Source organism: Urocitellus parryii, chromosome 4, assembly GCF_045843805.1.
Source record: "Urocitellus parryii isolate mUroPar1 chromosome 4, mUroPar1.hap1, whole genome shotgun sequence".
NCBI lineage: Eukaryota > Metazoa > Chordata > Mammalia > Rodentia > Sciuridae > Urocitellus > Urocitellus parryii.
This window is the reverse complement of record NC_135534.1, coordinates 106,246,345-106,265,917: the sequence shown is the minus strand read 5'-3', so window position 1 is coordinate 106,265,917 and position 19,573 is coordinate 106,246,345. Positions and strand designations below refer to the sequence as shown.

General features: G+C 45.7%; 1 protein-coding gene and 1 non-coding gene across 2 annotated transcripts; one reads left to right on the top strand and one right to left on the bottom strand.

The window, feature by feature from the left end:
- Positions 1 to 1,075: 1,075 nt before the first annotated feature.
- Positions 1,076 to 3,775, bottom strand: Rnf26 (ring finger protein 26). The gene has a single exon (XM_026403462.2). It carries the CDS (start codon positions 3,203 to 3,205, stop codon positions 1,904 to 1,906), a length of 1,302 nt encoding a protein of 433 aa, XP_026259247.2. The 5' UTR covers positions 3,206 to 3,775; the 3' UTR covers positions 1,076 to 1,903.
- Positions 3,776 to 9,205: 5,430 nt separating this feature from the next.
- On the top strand, positions 9,206 to 9,311 carry LOC113193131 (U6 spliceosomal RNA). The gene has a single exon (XR_003302108.1). It is a non-coding gene; the product is annotated as a U6 spliceosomal RNA (small nuclear RNA).
- Positions 9,312 to 19,573: the final 10,262 nt, after the last annotated feature.

Here is a 19,573-nt window from a genome sequence, read left to right as displayed (position 1 = left end):
CTTCCATCTCAGGAAGTTTATCTTCCCTCATAAAATGTTTATCCCCACATTAAACAGAGACTGGAAGGAGCCAAGTCTCCCCTTGTTTAGCTCCCTCTCCAGAGTTGGGGGAAGGGAAGAGAAAGAGCCATACCCAGCCACAAGCCTCCCACCTCTGATGTAGGTGGGGAACTCTCCCCCACTGTGCTGGGCACAGCCTGGGTGGGCCAAACCACTAAGTCTGAGGCTGAACACAAAGCCCCTTGGAAGCTCCCCTCCTCTGACCTTGAGAGCCCAGCCTCAATCTAATGACTAACAAATCAGAGCTTGCCAGTCCCAGTCTGCTCAGCCTATCAACTAGAGAGTGGAGGGGCCTCAAACCAGTTTCTTCAGGACCCACCTACCTCCTCCCCTTCCAGAAGACAGTCCCAGGCATTATACTCTTAGAGGGAACATACAATTATGGGGGAGTGCCCCTTCTCTCTGGTCATGTGAGGGCAGCTATGATCATGGGCATTGGGCCACACTGGAGCCAGAGATAGGCCTCAGGCCTCCTGAGCTTCAGTTCCCTGCTCTCCACCAGGAGGCCCCACAGCCCTCCTCCAGCCCATCATAGCACTAGTCTCTGTGCCAAGAAACAGAGAAAAGCCCCAGCTCCTCCAGACATCAGGACCCCAAGGCCCCTCCTGGGAAGGATGGCACCAGAGGGAAAGCTGAGAAGGTAGACTTAAAGAGTAAGAAGTTCACATTCAGCTCTACCAAGACTTAATTCTGGCAGAAATGGAAGACAGGGAAGGTTTTCCTAGAAACTTGTGTGTGAAAGGACTAACTGGAAGGGGTGAGAGCTAACCCAGCCACACCTGGCACAGACCCTCCCTATTTCCCCTCTTCTCCAAGCGCCAGTCCAAGGCCTGGTCCACCAGAGAACACACCTGCCTGACTCTAGCAGGACTGAAAGATCCTTCTGTAGCATCTGTCACCCTGATCAACTATTAACTTTTGCAGAGATGCACGCAGACGCGGTCAGAGCTGTCAAGAGAACTTTATTCATTGGAAACTGGGCAAACAGACCCCTCAGGGAGCTGCATGCCCCTAAGCCCTGGCCCCTTCTGTTTGGACCCTAGTGAAATGTGCACAGTTGCCCTCCCTAATGTCAGGAAGAGACAAAGAGGAATGCCATTTTTTCTATGTAAAGTGAGGAATAAAAGGGGAATGAGTAGAAATCTGGTTATCCCTCCTGAGGCTCCCTGTGGAGCTGGGGTGCCCGAGGTTACATGGTCCCCAGATCAGGTGCAGATGCACACCCCTCCCAGAGGTAAACTGATCCCAGCTTTTGGATCAGGTTGGGAGAGAGCCTCTTAAGATCATGACAGGCAGAAGTGGCTCTAAGGGCACCTGAGAGATTCCACCCCCAAACCTACCAGGGCACAGGGGCTCTGGTTGAACACAAAGGTTCAAGATCATTCCAAGGCCCCTGAGTTGCCAAAATATCCAAGTGACACTGATGTGTTGTGCTGCAGAAGCTGGGGGGAAAGTGGGAAAGAGGCAGGGGGAGTACCTACAAATCTCCAACAGGAAAACCAGAAGCAGAGACAGGTAGCCCCAGAGGCTGGTATGTGGGTGCGCCTGGGCAGGTTGGAGAACCCACAGCACACAGTCTCAGGACCTTTGCATAGTGACATACTCACCACCCTCAGCATCAAAGGGACCCAACTGGGTACAGAGAAGCTATGTTGCCCTGCCCCCCCAGATCAAAGACTTCCATAGTGTCCCATCTCTGTGTTCTGGATGTATGGCTTGAGGCTTAGCAGGACAACCAAAGGGCAGAGGATTTCAGGCCAGGACCCAGCAGTGAGGTGTTAATTCTGTCCCAGAGCAGGTGCCTGTGTGGAGCGTGGAGAGTAGACAGGCAGGGAGGGAGTCTTCAGAGGTAGACATTGAGGGTCTGCAGGATACCGCGGCGGCAAAGCGGGCAGTTGCGGTGGTAGACGGGGTGGCGCATCAGGATTTCAGTGCAGGCCTGGCACAAGCACAGGTGCCTGCAGGGCAGAAGCAGCACAGTCTTGCTCTGGTCCTGGCAGATGACACACTTCTTCCGCTCCTCTTGCTCCTTTAGCAACTTCCACGGGTCTTGCCCAGCTGTAGACTCTTCCTCATTGAGCCTCTCCCGGCCCCGGGCAGGTGTCACTCTTATGGTACTGGCCTCCTCCTCTTCTGCCTCTGATCTGGGCCCTGCTTCAGGAAGAGTGTCCTGTCCCTGGGTCCTGGTTGAAAATACCCTCCTAGGGCCACCCTGAGGGGCCCCTGGTGCCCCTCCCCGGTATGTCCAGCTCGCCAGCTGTAGGCTGCGGCTCCATACTTGGCGCCAGGCCTCCAAGCCCAGGGCAAGGCGAGACAGCCTCACAATGTCCTCTCGCAGTCGATGGTATGATGGCCAGGTATGAAGCTGACTGAGTGCTCGGGTGACCAGTCTCAGGGTGAAGTCTGGGTGCAACACAGTCACTGTCACTGCAACCACACAAGCCAGTAACACCAGGCCAGTGAGATTGACAAGTACAAAGCTGGCCAGGAGTCGGGCAGCTGAGGCCAGCAGTTCCAATACTAGTTGGCAGGGGGTCCAAAGGAGGATGGCCATGGCCACAGCACTGCTGGAAATATGGGCCAGGAAGGTAGCCACTACATCCGTCATCCTCCACAGAGGGCCCGTAACTGTATCCCAGAGGGCCAGCACCAGGGAGAAGAGGTTCTGAGTGCCAATGAGGCAGATGTTGACCAGGCTGTTGATCACATAGGCCACCAGGCTCATAGCAATAGTACAGATGTCACAGGCCTGGCGCAGCAAAGAATGGCCACTGGAGACCACATTGAGGATACCCCTGTGCAGTATTTCCCGGCTCCGTAGTGCCCCATGAGATGCCAGGTGCCCCAGGAGCTTCAGGCTCTCAAGGCCAGAGCAGCAGCTATACAGCAGAGTACACAAGGCCTGCAAGCCCCCAAAGGTGAACCGGACCAAGGCTTCCATCAAGGCCAGCAGTGAAAGCAGGACACCTCGGCCCAAGTGCAGAAGACTAGTCAGTACCGTGTGCGGCAGGTTGTAGATGAAGGCCAGGAGCCAGGCCAGGGAAGCCAGGAGGGAGGACACCAGCAGGAAGTTGAGATCCAACACCAAGGTCAGCACGTCCAGCACCAGGCCCACCCCATTCACTACCAGGTACACAGCCTCCATGATAGGGATATGGAGGTCAGTCCAAAAGAAAGGCTGGCTCCTCAGTTGAGGGCGCTGTCAAGGTTGTCAATATTTTGGGAGATCAGGAATTAATTTGGAAGGGAAGTGAGCAGTCTCCAACTCAGGGGGAACGAAAATCTAAGGGAAAAGTGGGTTAGAGAGAAGGGGAGTCTTAATAGAGGGAAAGGGGGCCAGATGCCGCTCCAAGAGTCCCGGTTTTGAAGGCGGGCTGGTTGGGAGGGAAGAAACCAAACATCTCTGAAGTGAAGGTGAGCACAGTCTGGAGGAGAGACCTCGGCTTTGGAGGCCTGGTGTGGCGTACCACCGCCAGGCAGTGGGTCAGACCGGGAGGAGACCGGGAACCGATGGGATGGGATGGGATCGGGCCGGGCCGGGGCCGGGTGGGGGCGGCGCTAGCTGGCCGCGTCTCGCGGTCCAGCTACGCAGGTGCCCCTGTCCCCGCCCGGCCCCCGTCCTCCCGCTCGCGGCGCTGGACGCCCAAAGAGGGAATGGAAGAGGGAGCCGGCCTCAGCAAACCCCGAGCGCAGCCTCTACTTCGCTGGGCGCAGCCATCTTGTGTGCGAAGGGGTGGGACAAGAGGCGTGACAAGGAAGGAGGGAGGACTATATCCGGCCAATCGGTGAGGGGCCAAGCCAGGAATGTCGAGCGTTCATTGGTCCGTTTGAAGGGCGCCCAAACAGTTGTGCGTTCCAAAAAGAGGGGCGGAGACCTACTAACATCCCCGCCCCTTTGAGGTGATGATTGGTCCATTGACGGAAAGTGTCGGAATACGCCCTTCCAGCCCCGCCCACTAAAAGATCCGGCCTGGAATGAGGCTACATTTGGTTGTTTTTCTTCTTCCCAGAGTTGGAGAGTGGGCTCTTTAGGCTCAAGTGGTAGGTCGTCTCCTCTGGGCTGGGCTCTGGGGTAGCATCGTCTCCGCATCCCGCTCATACTCACTGCCTCGTCGACTTATTTATTCATAAGACAAGAGGAAACATTGTTCCAGGAGATTCCAAGATTGCTATTCCAAATTTTCTCATCAGGTTTTCCAATGTCCTCTGTAGATGTCCTTGTGAAAAAAGAAGCAGCTCAGCTTCCTATCCCGGCCCCTAATGTCTACTTTTACACGCTGTTGTTGAATCTGCGCCTGGGAAGCTCCAGGTTCCTTAGGAAGTGGTCCTTTAATGCTCAAATGCATACTCGAAATATATTCGAAACCATATTCCAAATATGTCGGGAATCCTGGTATTTTCCACTAACTCCAAGGACACTTGGGTAACTTACCAACTTTACTCTAATTTCCTACTTGAATTGAATTCTCCATCTCCTCTCTGACTTGGGTTCCTAAAAGTGTTTCCCTTCACCCCACCCTGAATACCCCAGTCTTTCGGAGTCCTTCATTCCCCAAAGCTGATACAAAGTTCAGGTGTGCAGCAGACCTTTACTAAGGCACTGGGGACACAGTAGAGGTTACACTGTGGTACAGAGCAAGGACTGCAGTCTCTACAATTCCATTTTCCAGGCACTCCCCCCCCCAGCCTCCCCCCCCCACACACACACACTGGTTAGGCACCAATTCAAGATAATTGTCTTTCTCTTGTGATTTCCCCTCTTTTTTTTTTAAACATTAGACTCCAACTCCTCAATTTTGTTACTTGATTATACTAAATAGTGTATTTTTTTTTTAAAGAGAGAGAGAGAATTTTTAATATTTATTTTTTAGTTCTCGGCGGACACAACATCTTTGTTGGTATGTGGTGCTGAGGATCGAACCCGGGTCGCACGCATGCCAGGCGAGTGCGCCACCGCTTGAGCCACATCCCCAGCCCTAAATAGTGTATTTTTAACTCTAGCCCAATCCAATCTGTGAACATAAAATGTTAATTTATGCTGAGGGCCATTACCAAGTAGGTATTGACGCATCGTAATCCTTGCCAGTGTACCCCATGTTAAATGGACTTGCCTTGGAAATTTGCTGCGACCTTGCTTGTGTGTTTGAGAAAGATGACCCTGCTCAAGGTGATCGAGGGTGGATCCAGGTTTGAGGAAGTATCCTGCAGGTTTGAGGAAGTATCCCGGTCCTTGGGCTTAGGGTGTTCCCGGTTTAAGGCGTTTCCCGGTTTAAGAATATGGGTTTTAGGGAAGTTGAGGTTGAAGATTATTGCTGCTGGGATTAGGGTGTTCCTGTTGCTTGTTCCCGTTGAGTTCTCGTGAGATTCAAATGGGATTTTGGAAAAAGCCTCGTGGAGTAGGTGAAGTGCGCGGCAGAACGAGACTGCCCCTGAACGTGTGTGGAGGCTGGTGTGAGATCCGGAATAAAGAATTGCTGTTTGAACCTACAGAGCTGTGTGGTGGCTCGTGATTCTGTGCCAAGCCGAGTCATTGGCACTTGGCTTCGGCAAATTTATCTAAACAAAAAACATACGAAAATTCATTTTATTCCCCTGCCCATTCATGGTTTGTTGTGGGGGTTATTGTTGCTGGTGTAGTTTTTATTGTCATACTATGTACTTTCCCCAATTTCAGGTCTTGGGGAATATAAGCACCCCACTTTTGAGCTACTCTATCCCACCAATCCTATCCTCCTCTTCAGGGTTGGTTTTTGGTTTGTTTGTTTGCTTGCTTTTTGGTACCAGGGATTAAACCCAGGGGCACTTAACCAATGAGCCACATCTTCAGCCCCCTTTTTTGTATTTTATTTAGAGAAAGGGTCTTGCTGAGTTGCTTAGGGCCTCACTAATTTGCTGGCTTTGAACTTGCCATCCTCCTGCCTCAGCTTCCTGAGTTGCTGTTGTTACAGGCCTGCTCCACCCACCGTGTCTTGTTTCTTCATTCTTCAGGGATCTTACTTGTCCCAGGAACACTGTTTTGCTCTTTTTTTTTTTTTTTTAATTTTTTAGTTGTAGATGGATACAATTTCATATTTTATCGTTTTATCTATGTGGGATTTTTTAATGTGTTGCTGAGGTTCAAACTCAGTGCCTCACACGTGTAAAGCAGGCGCTCTACCACTGAACTAGAACCCCAGCCCTACTATTTTGCTCTTAATCAAATGTCCTGTAGCACTTGACAGAACTGACCACTTCCTCCATGCTTGACCTTGGTTTCCATCATAGCCTCCTCTCCCCTCCACATCATTTCTAAATCTGTGCCTTCAGCCTGAACCTGTCCTGCAAACTTCAGGTTCCAATTGCTTCCTGGACACACTCCTGGACATCCTACTAGTGCTGAAAAAGAATAGGTAGTGGTCAAGCAATGGGTCTCAATTAAGGTCTTATTCAAAGGCAGAGACCACAGCAGGAGGCTAACTGGAAGAAATACTAATGGGTACCATCAAGGCGTATTTCAAATGTAAAAGACCATGATGAGGTTCATCTGTGGGAACACCCCAGCCAACTCCTTGGGCCCAGAGAAGCAAGAAAATGGAAGGTGGGAGTGAACGCAGATGGGAGTTACAGAAAGGATTAAAACTCAGGCTAAAGGAAGCAGCCAATGCTTTTTTTTTTTTTTTTTTAATTTTTTTTTTTTAAGAGAGAGAAATTTTTTTTTTAAGAGAGATAAATTTTAATATTTATTTTTTAGTTCTGGGCGGACACAACATCTTTGTTGGTATGTGGTGCTGAGGATGGAACCCGGACCACACGCATGCCAGGCGAGCGCGCTACCGCTTGAGCCACATCCCCAGCCCCAGCCAATGCTTTTCAATGTCTATTTAACATAAAATTTCCATCAATTCTCATACCCCAAACCATGTAAGCCCCTGAGCCAGCACACCAGAATGGGTTTTCCTGCTATCTGGCCCTCTCCCACATCTCTAGTACTCCAACTCTTCTCACTTAAATAAATCCTATTCTGTTCACTCTTCCCTTCCATTATTGTCTGTGGATTTCATTTTTCAAATTTGCAAGACAAGAACCCAGAAGAAAATTGGAGAAGCAAGGAATCTAATCCCATCTCAAAATCCGGTTTTAGTGATTCACACTCCATTTGTCCAAAAATCAAACTTGGCAAAGTTGTGGTGCCTACATCATACACAATTAACCAACCAGTCAGCTTTCCGTACAAAGAATCACATAAATATCTCAGAATTGGCAGGATCCTCTAAGAGAGGATTTCCATTAGTTTGGGATCAAAACCTTCCCTTTGAGTGACCTGAGACTAACTAATCCAAACACCCATAATTGGCCACAGCCCTTGCCCTTCAGGAAACCCAGCTGGGGACAGTGACAAAGACTGGAACTGACTCAGGGAGGAAGTTCAAATTGCTTGCCAGTGGGAGTCCCAGAAATCCATAAACCAGATCTTGAGAAAATTGAATGCCTAGAAGTGCTATCCTTGCAGGATTTTGTAAGGGAAGATGCAGTGGGGTGAACTGAGGCCCTGTTCAGTACTAGTGGGTATCTACTGTCCTAGCTACAGGGCTTTTGTTTTGCTTGGTGAAAGATTCCAGCTGGGGCTAGAGAAGGCATCACCACCCCATGCCACCCCTGTGGTATTAAAAATTGAATCCAGAGGCCCTCAGCCCTTTTAATTTTGTTATGAGAACAGGTCTTGCTAAATTGCCCAGGCTGGCCTTGAACTTTCCATCTTCCTGCCTCAGCCTCCCAAGTTGCTGTGGTTTTAGGTGTGTGCAACCATGCCCAACTGAGATTTCTAGAGGTTATGAGGGGGTGAATGTTGGAGTCAGAATGGCCCCTGGCATTTTGCCAGAAGTAATGGTTGAGGTGAGCCAGCGAGCCATTAAGATGATGATAATTAAGTTAAGCTGTGTATAATTGCTGTGACTGGATGATGCTGGATTGAAACAGGCTATGTATTCAATTGTATATAGACCCCTGCTATCTGGCAATAGGGCGGCTCAGGCGCCTGCTACTTTGGAGTTTTCCCAGAGTTCCCCTTGAGTTCTGGCTGAGCCCCGGGGAGGGTGAGGGAGTTCCGGTTGGTGTGGTGTGCCTGGGAGGGCCGCGTGGGTGCCCTTCGATTTCGCTTTCGCGTGAGGTTGGAAATAAAGTTTGTTCCTGTTTGAGTGGCTTGTGATTTGTGCCCAGCCAGGTGAAGGTTAAGAGATTGGGTAAAGCCAGGAAAGAATGTCTAATTTAGGAGTTTTGTGCTGTTATGTGTATATTTCTTCACCGTCCCTTCAGTAAAAATCTATATTACTGGAGTGGTTTTAGAGTTGAATTGTTTTTTAATTTAATTTTGTTTTTAAATTATTCAGATATTTTTCAGGATCCCGAAGTCAAAACTATATTATAAAGGTACATTCACAGGAACACTTTCATTCTGGCCCCTTCCATGCTGAATCCTTCCAGTAGCACCCAAGCTTTAGAGGACCCCACAGATCACAAACATACTAAAAATGTCTTCATAAAAGAACACAAGACTGCTGGAAGCGGTGGTGCACACCCACAATCTCAGTGGCTCAGGAGGCTGAGGCAGTAGGATCACAAGTTCAAGGCCAGCCTCAGGAATTTAATGAGACTCTCAGTGTCTTAGTGAGACTCTGTCTCAAAATAAAAAATAAAAAGGGGGGGTGGTAAAGCACCCCTGGGTTTAATCCCCAGTGGGGGCCCAGTGGTAAAGCACCCCTGGGTTTAATCCCCAGTGCAAAAAAAAAAAAAAATTAGAACACATGGCTTCCTCTGTGGATCAGGACCCAGTACTAGGCACTGATGCAGAAGAGCCTGTGACTCTAAAAACATCATCTCTGGTAATAACATGGTTCAGGCCCAGAGAAGCGCTTCCACACATCTCAGAAGCCATCCTAGAAACACGATGTCACTGATTCCAAATGCCACAAAGGTCAGTAGGTTGTACCAAGAATATTTTAAGAGATCAGAAGTAATTAGATAAGAAAATAGATAAAACTGTCTAGTGTGATGGCACACACCTGTAATCTGAGCAACTCAGGAAACTGAGGAGGAGGATGACATGTTCAAGGCCAGCAAGGCCAGCCTTATCAACTTAGCAAGACCCAGTCTCAAAATTAAACATAAAGTGCTCACTTCGGCAGCACATATACTAAAATTGGGACAACACAGAGAAGATTTGCATGGCCCCTGAGCAAGAATGACACACAATTTGTGAAGCATTCCATATTTTTCCCAATAACATTCCATTGCCCTAAGCAAATTTCATGCTTATCCAAAAGTTGAGGGGTGGGAACATGCACATAAAGGAATCTATGAGGTCACATGACAAAGTATGGGGTAAATGTGTGTGTAAGGAAATGTATCCCTTAATAAAATTAGCCATACTATGAAAAACATTTAAATATAAAAAAAGCTGGGGGCTGGGATTGTGGCTCAGAGGTAGAGCACTCGCCTAGTCCATCTACAAAAAAGATTCTCTCTCTCTCTCCTTTGGAAAAAAAAAAAGAGAGAGCTGGGGATATAGCTCAGTGATAGAGTGTCCCTGGGTTCAGTTCCCAGTAGGGGGAAGACCCTGTCTGAAAATAAATAATAAAAAGGACTGGGGATGTAGCATGGTGGTAAAATACTCCTGGGCTCAATCCCCATGATGAAAGAGAGAGAAATTAATTAACTGGTCAAATCTTTCTCACTGTTGTTCTTCCTATCTCAGTTTGTGGCTCCAGAAGTACTTCAGAAATTAATATAGTGTTTTTAATAGTAGCTGAGGAACATTTTGTAATATTAATTCCTATTTATTTTAAAATTCATACTGTAAGGGACCGGCGAACGACGGAGGAAGAGACCACCAAGAGACCGACTCATGCAACAGCAAAAGGGGGTTTATTGCAGATCCAGCGCGCTGGGGCTCCGTGCTCACTCAAGAAGGGAGAGAGGCCAAGAGCCCCCAGCAGGGGTTAAGCAGTGCTTAAGTACACTTTTGGGGGAGGGCGGGGGGGGGGGGGGGGGGGGGGCTTTGCATAAATCAGAGCAAATCGTTATGGGGGGGGAATCGAACAACAACTCTCAAACAGGATTAGCACATTCATTGGTGGGAACAGGTCGGGCGGGGGTGATAGGTCAGTCCTAAAGCGGGGTATACATTCAAACTGATTGGTTTAGGCCCTGAGGTGCCTACGTGCTGAGCTGCACTGGGCCCAAGTTGTTAAGCAACTAAGTGGTCAGGGGGAATTCCTACACATATCTAATGGGCAGTCCCGGGAATTGTCTTAACAGCTACAGGAATTTCAGGCTTTGAGTGTAGCTTAGAAACTTAACAATACCTGGTCCTTTACATTTTAACTCTGGCTTTGCAGCTTAGAAACTCTACAATACCTGGTCCTTTACATTTTAACTTCAGTTTCTTTTACCCTTTCAATACCTATGTAGGTCTAAATGAAACAGGCATGTGTATTTAACTGTTTGACTCAAAGGAAGGATTTTGGGGAAGCTACTATTGATTTTAAGCATTGCTTTAAAAGACTATTAAGGGAAATTCTATGGTAATGGCACTGATGTGGTTAATAAAGATAAAGGTAGCCAGGCATGATAGCACACACTTGTCACCCCAGCTTCTTGGAAAACTATGGGAAGACTGAGCAGGAAGATCACAAGTTTGAGTCCAGCCTTGGCAACTTAGCAAGACCCTGTCTCAAAATAAAATTTAAAAAGTGCTGGGGTTGGGCTGGGGATGTGGCTCAAGCTGTAGCACACTTGCCTGGCATGCATGCGGCCCTGGTTCGATCCTCAGCACCACATACAAACAAAGATGTTGTGTCCGTCGAAAACTAAAAAATAAATATTAAAAAAAAAGTGCTGGGGTAGAGTTCAATGGTATAACACTTGCCTAGAATACATGAGTCCCTGAATTCAATCCCCAGAACTATAAATAAATAGTTAAGGTGAACAAGTCAGAATCTTAGCCAATATCCAGAAGCATTTTGGGGGCCATGTGTCCTCTATAGCACATAGTTGAACTTGTCAGGAAACCCAGCCTAACTGTGCTGATATTCTTAACATTCTTTGGTTAATAAAAAGATTATAATGGAATGTTCAGGAACAGCTCAAAATGAAACATCTTGGAAAAAATCCATATCAAATTTGACTTTACAACTCTCTTGGATACATGATGGAATGCTGGCTACATGTTGCTAAAACAAGTAGATTTATTTAGACAAGAAACTAAAGCAAGCTAGGTGTGGTGGTGCACACCTGTAATCCCAGCAGCTCAGGAGGCTGAGGCAGGAAGATCTCAAGCTAGGCTCAGCCTAAGCAACTCAGTGAGACCCTGTCTCAAGATAAAAGGTTTAATTTCTGGTATCAAAAAAGAAAAGAAACTAAAGCAAGAAGAGTGAAGCAAGACAACAAGAGTGGCAAATAAGGAGCAAATAATGGTTTCAAGTGGACAAAGAAATTACTCTTGAATGTGCATTACCTGCAGTTATTCAAAATGGGCTGTTGCTTATTGTAAATAATATTGACAAAAGTCTAATAAGCATCTGCCTCCGCTGAGGTAGGAGGATTGCTTGAGACCAGCCTGGAAACCCAGCAAGACCCCATTTCAAAACCAAACTATAGCCAGGTGTGGTAGCACACACCTATAATCCCAGAGACTCGAGAGGCTGAGTCAGGAGGATCACAAGTCTGTGGCCAGTCTCAGCAACTTAATGAGACCCTCAGCTACTTAGTGAGACTCTGTCTCAAAATAAAATGAAAAATAAAAAGGGTTGGGGATATAGCTCCATGGTTAAGCACCCCTGGGTTAAATCCCCAGACCAAAAAAAAAAAAAAAAAAAAAAAAAAAAGAAAGAAAGAAAGAAAGAAAGAAAAAAGCATAACATAAAAAAAAACTAAGTTTGGTTATTTTACTTTTTTAAAATAAAGTGGCAATTGGAGCTGGGGTTGTGGCTCAGCGGTAGAGCACTCGCATCTCACATGTGAGACCCTGGGTTCGATCCTCAGCACCACATAAAAATAAATAAACAAAATAAAGATATTGTGCCCATGTGTAACTAAAAAATTTTTTAATAGAAATATAAATTTTAAAAAAATCAAGTGGCAATCAATATTGATTGCTCAGTTAGGGTAGCCATGTGGCAATGAATCCAGGGATGTGGCCCTGCCCCACCCACTGGACACTAGAACACCCTGGGAGGGCTGCACACTGTCACCATTGGCCTGAAACTCCTTCTTCAGGGACAGCAGTGCCCTGTCCAGCAGTTAGGGCAGGACTGCCTGAAGTGTGACAGGCACACAGTGGCAGAGACTGGAGGGCATGTGCCCCTGGGAGGGGTCCTGAGTAGACACGTTTTTCAACTCATTTGGGTAAATACCAAAGGAACACAAGCGTTGTTGGAAGTGTAAGAAACTATCAAACTGTCACAGTGGCTGTATCTTTTTGTATTCCCGCTAGCCTTGCAAGAGCTCTTATGGAGCATGCCTGTAATCCTAGTGGCTAGGGAGGCTGAGGCAGGAGGATCACCAATTCAATCCCAGCCTCAGCAATTTAGCGAGGCCCTAAGCAACTCAGTGAGACCCTGTCCCTGAATAAAATATTTTAAAAAGGACTAGGGGGTGATGGGGTTGTAGCTCAGCAGTAGAGCACTTGCCTAGTATGTACAAGGCACTGGGTTCAAGCCTCAGCACCACACAAAGACAAATAAATAAAATAAAGGTATTGTGTCCAATTACAACTGAAAAAATATTTTTTAAAAGGGGGGGTGGAGGGAGCTAGAGATGTCTCAATGTCGCTCAGTGGTTAAGTGCCTCTGGGTTCAATCCCAGTTCCAAAACAAAAAAGAGTTGCTTTCTGAGTGGTGGTGGTACTTTGGATTCTGGACATTCTCATAGGTACACAGTGTATCTCATATTTGTTTAATGTACATTTTCCTGATGGCATATGATGTAGAGCATCTTTTAATTAATTAATTAGCTAGTTAATTAATTTTAGAGTCCTGCTATGTTGCCCAGGCTGCCTAGGACTCCTAGACTCCATTCTCCCACCTCAGGCTGCACCTGACTGGAGCATCTTTTTTTTTTTTTTTTTAATTGTTTAGTTTTCGGCGGACACAACATCTTTATTTATTTATTTATTTTTATGTGGTGCTAAGGATCCAACCCAGCGCCCCGCGCATGCCAGGCAAGCGTATTACCGCTTGAGCCACATCCCCACCCCTGGAGCATCTTTTCACAGACTTATTTGCTATCTATATATCTTTTTTTCTAAGTTGTCTGCTAAAGACTTTGGCCAATTTTCACCACCCCCCCAAAACCCGCCACTATTGGGGACAGAACATAAGGCTTCATGCATTCGAGGGAAGCCCTCTACAGCTGAGCCCTTTTTTTAAAATTAATTTTTTATTTATATATGACAGCGAATGCATTATAACTCTTATTACACAAATAGAGCACAATTTTTCATATCTCTGGTTGTATACAAAGTATACTCATACCAATTCATGTCTTCATACATGTACTTTGGATAATAATGACCATCACATTCCATCATCATTTCTAACCCCATGCCTCCTCTCTTCCCCTCCAACCCCTCTGCCCTATCTAGAGTTGGTCTATTCTTCCCATGCTCCCCCTCCCTATTCCACTATGAATCAGCCTCCTTATATCAGAGAAAAATTTGGCATTTGGGTTTTGGGGGATTGACTAACTTCACTTAGCATTATCTTCTCTAACTCCATCCATTTACCTGCAAATGCCATGATTTTATTCTCTTTTACTGCTGAGTAATATTCCGTTGTGTATATATGCCACATTTTAAAAATTCATTCATCTACTGAAGGGCATCTAGGTTGGCTCCACAGTTTAGCTATTGTGAATTGTGCTGCTACAAACATTGATGTGGCTGTGTCCCTGTAGTATGCTGTTTTTATGTCCTTTGGGTATAGACCGAGGAGAGGGATAGCTGGATCAAATGGTGGTTCCATTCCCAATTTTCCAAGAAATTTCCATACTGCTTTCCATGTTGATTACACCAATTTGCAGCCCCACCAGCAATGTATGAGTGTGCCTTTTCCCCACATCTTCCCAAACAGGGCCTTGATATTACCCAGGCTGGACTGAAACTTAGAATTTTTCTGCTTCAGCCACCTGAGTAGCTGAGGTTACAAATCAAACCACCAGGCCCAGTGAAATATCCATTTCTTACACAAAGGTATATCTTTATTTTATTTATTTATTTTTATGTGGTGCTAAGGATTGAACCCAGGGCCCCACACATGCTAGGTGAGCGCTCTACCGCTGAGCCCCAGCCCTAGACCTAGCTCTAGTTTTTTAATTGAAAAATATCTCCTGGCTCAGCATAGTGGTGCACACCTGTAACTCTGGAAGCTGAAGTGGGAGGATCTCAAGTTTTAAATCAACCTTGGAAATTTAGAGAGAACCCATCTCAAAATAAAAAAATAAAAGACAGGGGATATAGTTCAGTTGTAGAGTGCTCCTGGATTTAGTCCCCAGTACTGATGAAAAAAAAAATTTTTTAACTTAAAAAGGCCTGGGGGACTGGGGTTGTGACTCAGTGATAGAGCACTCACTTAGCATGTGTGAGGCACTGGGTTCGATTCTCAGCACTGCATATAAATTAATTAATTAAATAAAGGTCCAGTGATAACTAAAAAATATTTAAAAGGGGGGGGGCTAGGAAGTAGGTTGGTCTCAGGAGAGCACTTGACTCACATTTAGGATGCCCTGAGTTTAATTCCCACAAATGCAAATAAAACAAAACAAAAAAACTTCCTGACAATCATCTCCAGTGCAGAGATTGTCCTTATTCTTTTGACAGCTGCATAGTACTCCATAGCTAGAACTGATGCAAGGATTATTTTTAGAAACCTCAGAGAAATGTTGTGTCCCACTTGAAGCTGGATGTGGGAAGGAGAGGCTGCCAAGAGGAACTCAATCACATGAGGGTAACAAGGTTAAAAGAGAGCCACACCTTGTGTGCAGGAGACAGCCTTCCCAGACAGGATTGATCCTTTGGGATTTCAAGGGAAATGGAATCTTCGAAAGAAGACCTTTATTTCTGTTCCTCCTGGAGTCTGAATTCTAGTGCATTTAAACTGGCTTCTGATTGCGCTCTTGCTTAAAACCATTCATACACACTCTATTGCCGTTAATAATTCATCATTATTATCCAGGGCTGTGGCAGACGCCAGTAATCCCAGTGACTGGGGAGGCAGAGGCAGGAGAAAGGTGAGTTCAAGGCCAGCCTCAGCAATTTGCCTATACCCTGTCTTAAATTTTTAAGAAATAAATAAAGGGCTGGGGATGTGGCTCAAGCGGTAGCGCGCTGGCCTGGCATGCATGCGGCCCGGGTTCGATCCTCAGCACCACATACAAAGATGTTGTGTCCGCTGAAAACTAAAAAAATAAATATTAAAAAATAAATAAATAAAAAGGGCTGGGGAGGTAGCTCAGTGGTAAAACAACCCTAGTTTCAATCTCCAGAACTGAAAAAAAAATTATGGTTTGTAAATCTTTTTTTTTTTAATTAATTTTTTTTTATTGGTTGTTCACAACATTACAAAGCTATTGACATATCATATGGTTTGTAAATCTAACTAACCTTTTTCCTCCCTTGTGGGATTTGAATTAACTGCTAACAGTCCCCTGCACAGAGCAGGCTGTGCCATACTCTACGAAGCCCACCCACACCTGTCCAGCTCCTTACCTATAACTCATCCCTTAAAATGAGGGTAGGTGGAGCCAGGCATGGTGGTGAATGCCTGTAATCCCAGGTACTCAGAAGGCTCAGGCAGCCTCCACAATTTAGCAAGACCCTGTCTCTAAGTTAGAAGGGCTAGAGATGTAGTTCAATGGTAAGTGCCCCTGGGTTCAATCCTAATCACCAAAAACCAAAAAACAAATGATGCTAGATGTCAACTCTTCCAGGAGCTACACCCACAACTCCAAGTAACTGGGATTTTTGTTTTAATATTTTTTGTTTTAATATTGAGAATTGATGTTTTGTTTTAATATTGAGGATTGAACCCAGGTGCATTTTAGCACTGGGATACATCCCTAGCCCTTTTGTTGTTGTTATTAATTTGATACTAGGGACTGAACGCAGGAGTGCTTTACCCCAGTCCTCTTTGTTTTATTTGAGACAGGGTCTCACTAAGTTGCTGAGGGTCTTGCTAAGTTGAGAGGCTGGTCTCAAACACGTGATCTTCCTGCCTCAGCCTCCCCAGTCTCTGGCATTACAGGAGTATACCGTTGAACCTGGCTCCAGGTAACTGTTCTATGTGCATACTTGCATCCTGGTTCTTGGTGCTTTGTAGTATAACATTATAGTACTTACCTGTCCTCCTAATGAGAGTGCCTGTTTCTTAAACACATGGACCTTTCTAATATCATCATCTTCAGTCCCTAGCTTTCCTGACTTCTGTGCTAGTTTCCAAAGCACAACAGACACAGTAATTATGACACAGAGAGAAGGAAATTCTATGGTGCAATCTCTCTTTACCCTCAAAGGTCTCTTTTTACACATTACCTCCAAGAGCCCAGCTTTGCAATTCAATCGGCTCCCTATCTTTCCACCTATTCCATATCTGAGGAGGGAACAATTCAAACTCGGGATGCCATTATAGAGGGGCAGGGAACTTTCATGCTGTTGGTGGAATTGTAAACTAGTGCAACCATTATGAAAATCAGTATGGAGGTTCCTCAAAGGACTAGGCATAGAATCACATATAACCCAGCTATCCCATTCTTCGGTATTTATCCTAAAGAATTCAAGTCGGGGCTGGGGATGTGGCTCAAGCGGTAGCGCGCTCGCCTGGCATGCGTGCGCCCCAGGTTCGATCCTCAGCACCACATACCAACAAAGATGTTGTGTCCACCAAAAACTAAAAAATAAATATTAAAAAAATTCTCTCTCCCTCTCTCTCTTTTTTTTATTTTTTTTTTATTTTTATTTTTTTAAAAGAGAGAGTGAGAGAGAGAGAGAATTTTTAATATTTATTTTCTAGTTCTCGGCGGACACAACATCTTTGTTGGTATGTGGTGCTGAGGATCGAACCTGGGCCGCACGCATGCCAGGCGAGCGCACTACCGCTTGAGCCACATCCCCAGCCCCTCTTTTTTTTTAAATATTTATTTTTTTTGTAGTTGTACACAATAACTTTATTTATTTATTTTATGTGGGGATGAGGATCGAACCCAGGACCTTGCATGTTCGAGGCGAGCGCTCTACCACTGAGCCACAACCCCAGCCCTCTCCCTCTCTCTTTAAAAAAAAAAAAAAAAAGTATTCAAGTCATCACACTATGGAGATATATGCGTACCCAGCCTATGTGTCTGTCAGTGGATGAATGAATAAAGAAAATATGGTGTATATATACACAATGGAGTTTTATTCAGCTACAAAAGAGAATGAAATTATGTCACTGGCAAGTAAACGAATGGAACTTGAGACCATTATGATCAATGAAATAAGCCAAACTCAGAAAGTCAAGGGTTGTATGTTTTCTCTCCTATGTGGAAGCTAGAGAGGAAAAGGGAAAGAAAGTTATGGGGGAACAGGGCACCTCCTGAAAATCAAAGGGAGACCAGTAGAGGAAAGGGGCCAAAGGCAGGGAGGAGGGGAGGAAGAAGGGAAACACCGGAGAATTATACTGACCAAAGTGTATTATTAGATCATGTGCATGTATGAACACGTAACAATGACTCTCACTAAATGCATCAATAAAATTTTTTAATTAAAAAAAAAAACTAGGGGCACCAGGGGGCGCTCCCAGGCCGGGAAGAAATGGAGAAACCATTGTAAACTTAAATCCCAATTTCATCACACCATGTGGTCATTGCTCAAGAACCTGCAGTGGCTCTCTATTGCCTAATTTCTTTTCTTCTTCTTCTTCTTGGCAGTGCTGCAGATTGAACACAAGGCCTTTCACATGCTAGGCAAATACTTTACACTGAGCTATGTCCCCAGCACTGCCTAACCTATTTTAAGATCCAAGCTCTTCCCCATGTCCTAACTCTGCCTCCTCTGCCAGAGCTCCCACACACATGCACCCTCTTTTCTGCTCAATACTGTATATAAATAACCAAACAGTCCCCGGAGCAGGCAGGACATTTTATTCAAGGGCCAATGAATGAATGGAGTAAAGGAGTTCATGCTATAAAGGCACCTTCTCCCTGGCAGGACTGGGGTTTGGGTGTGTACTAGGCTGGGTGATGGGGGTGTGGCATGCATGCTGTCATTAGAGCTTTCACAAGGGAGATTTCCAGAGATCAGTATGCCACCTCACTGGGTGGTTTTTTTTTTTTTTTTTTTTAATCACTGTAACGAATCCAAGGTCATCCTTCCAGGGTGTCACCACAATGCCAGAACCATATGGAACCCGCTTGGAGGTCCTCTCAGGAAGTGACAGCTCTGTGGTCACATGGATGACAGTTGAAGCATGTGGTTCTGGGAATCAGAGGAATCATTCTTTTTGTGTGTCTGTGCACAGGGGAGTACTGGGGGTTGAACTCAGGGCGTTTTAACCACTGAGCTACATCCCCAAGTCCTTTCTATTTTTTATTTTGAGACAGGGTTTCACTATGTGGCTCAGGGCCTTACTATATTGCTGAAGCTGGCCTTGAACTTGAGATTCTCCTGCCTAAGCCACCATGCCTGTGGGGCTTCAGTCTTTAAACCTCATAAGCAAGCAACATCTGTAAACAGAGGTGATAGGACAACATGCTGTCAGTAATTTGTGGATCCATGCTGGTGACAGTTATGTCCTGTTGAATTTCTAGTTTACCACTCTTCACTGAGCACCGACCGTCTGCACAATGGTGGTGTCAAGATGGGTAGAATTTTGGTGGAGCCTCCAAGTAAACATGATTAAAATAAAAGTAGAGGGTTTCAATTCAAAACAAGTCCCTGAGCCTCCTGCCAACTCCATCTTCTGAAGGCTGATGCCTCTCTGAAACTCCACCTGTACAGAAATTTCTGCAGTCATCACTGAAAGTGTCCCTCCCTTTCTCTGCTCCCATCCCTCTTTACTTGTACCATTTTCCCTGCCCAGAATGTCAAGCCCTCGCTCCTCCTCTCTCAGAACCTGACCTCTCATTGAAACTTCCACATTCCAAAAAGACTTTCCTGGTTAGTGGAGGGAGCCCAAAGTCTACATTAACACTCCCTTTCTGAATCCCTTTTGCACTTCCTGTTTATGCCACAGGATCCAGCTCTTCATCAAGCTATAAAAATTACAGACATAGTGCACGGGTTTGGAGCTAGATAAATCTTCCTTCAAATTTAAGTTCCTTGGGGTGATGAAAAAGTTCTGGGGCTGGGGTGTCACTCAGGGATAGAGCACATACTTAGTATGATGGAGGCCAGGGTTCCACCACCCCAGTACCCCCCCAAAAAAAATCTGAAACTAGATAGTAGAGATAGTTGCACAACACAGTGAATGTACTTAATACTACTGAATTGTACTCTTAAAGATGCTTA

Coding starts and splice junctions, on each gene's coding strand:
- Rnf26 (XM_026403462.2), bottom strand. CDS start 3,205: ATGGAGGCTGTGTACCTGGTAGTGAATGGGGTGGGCCTGGTGCTGGAC.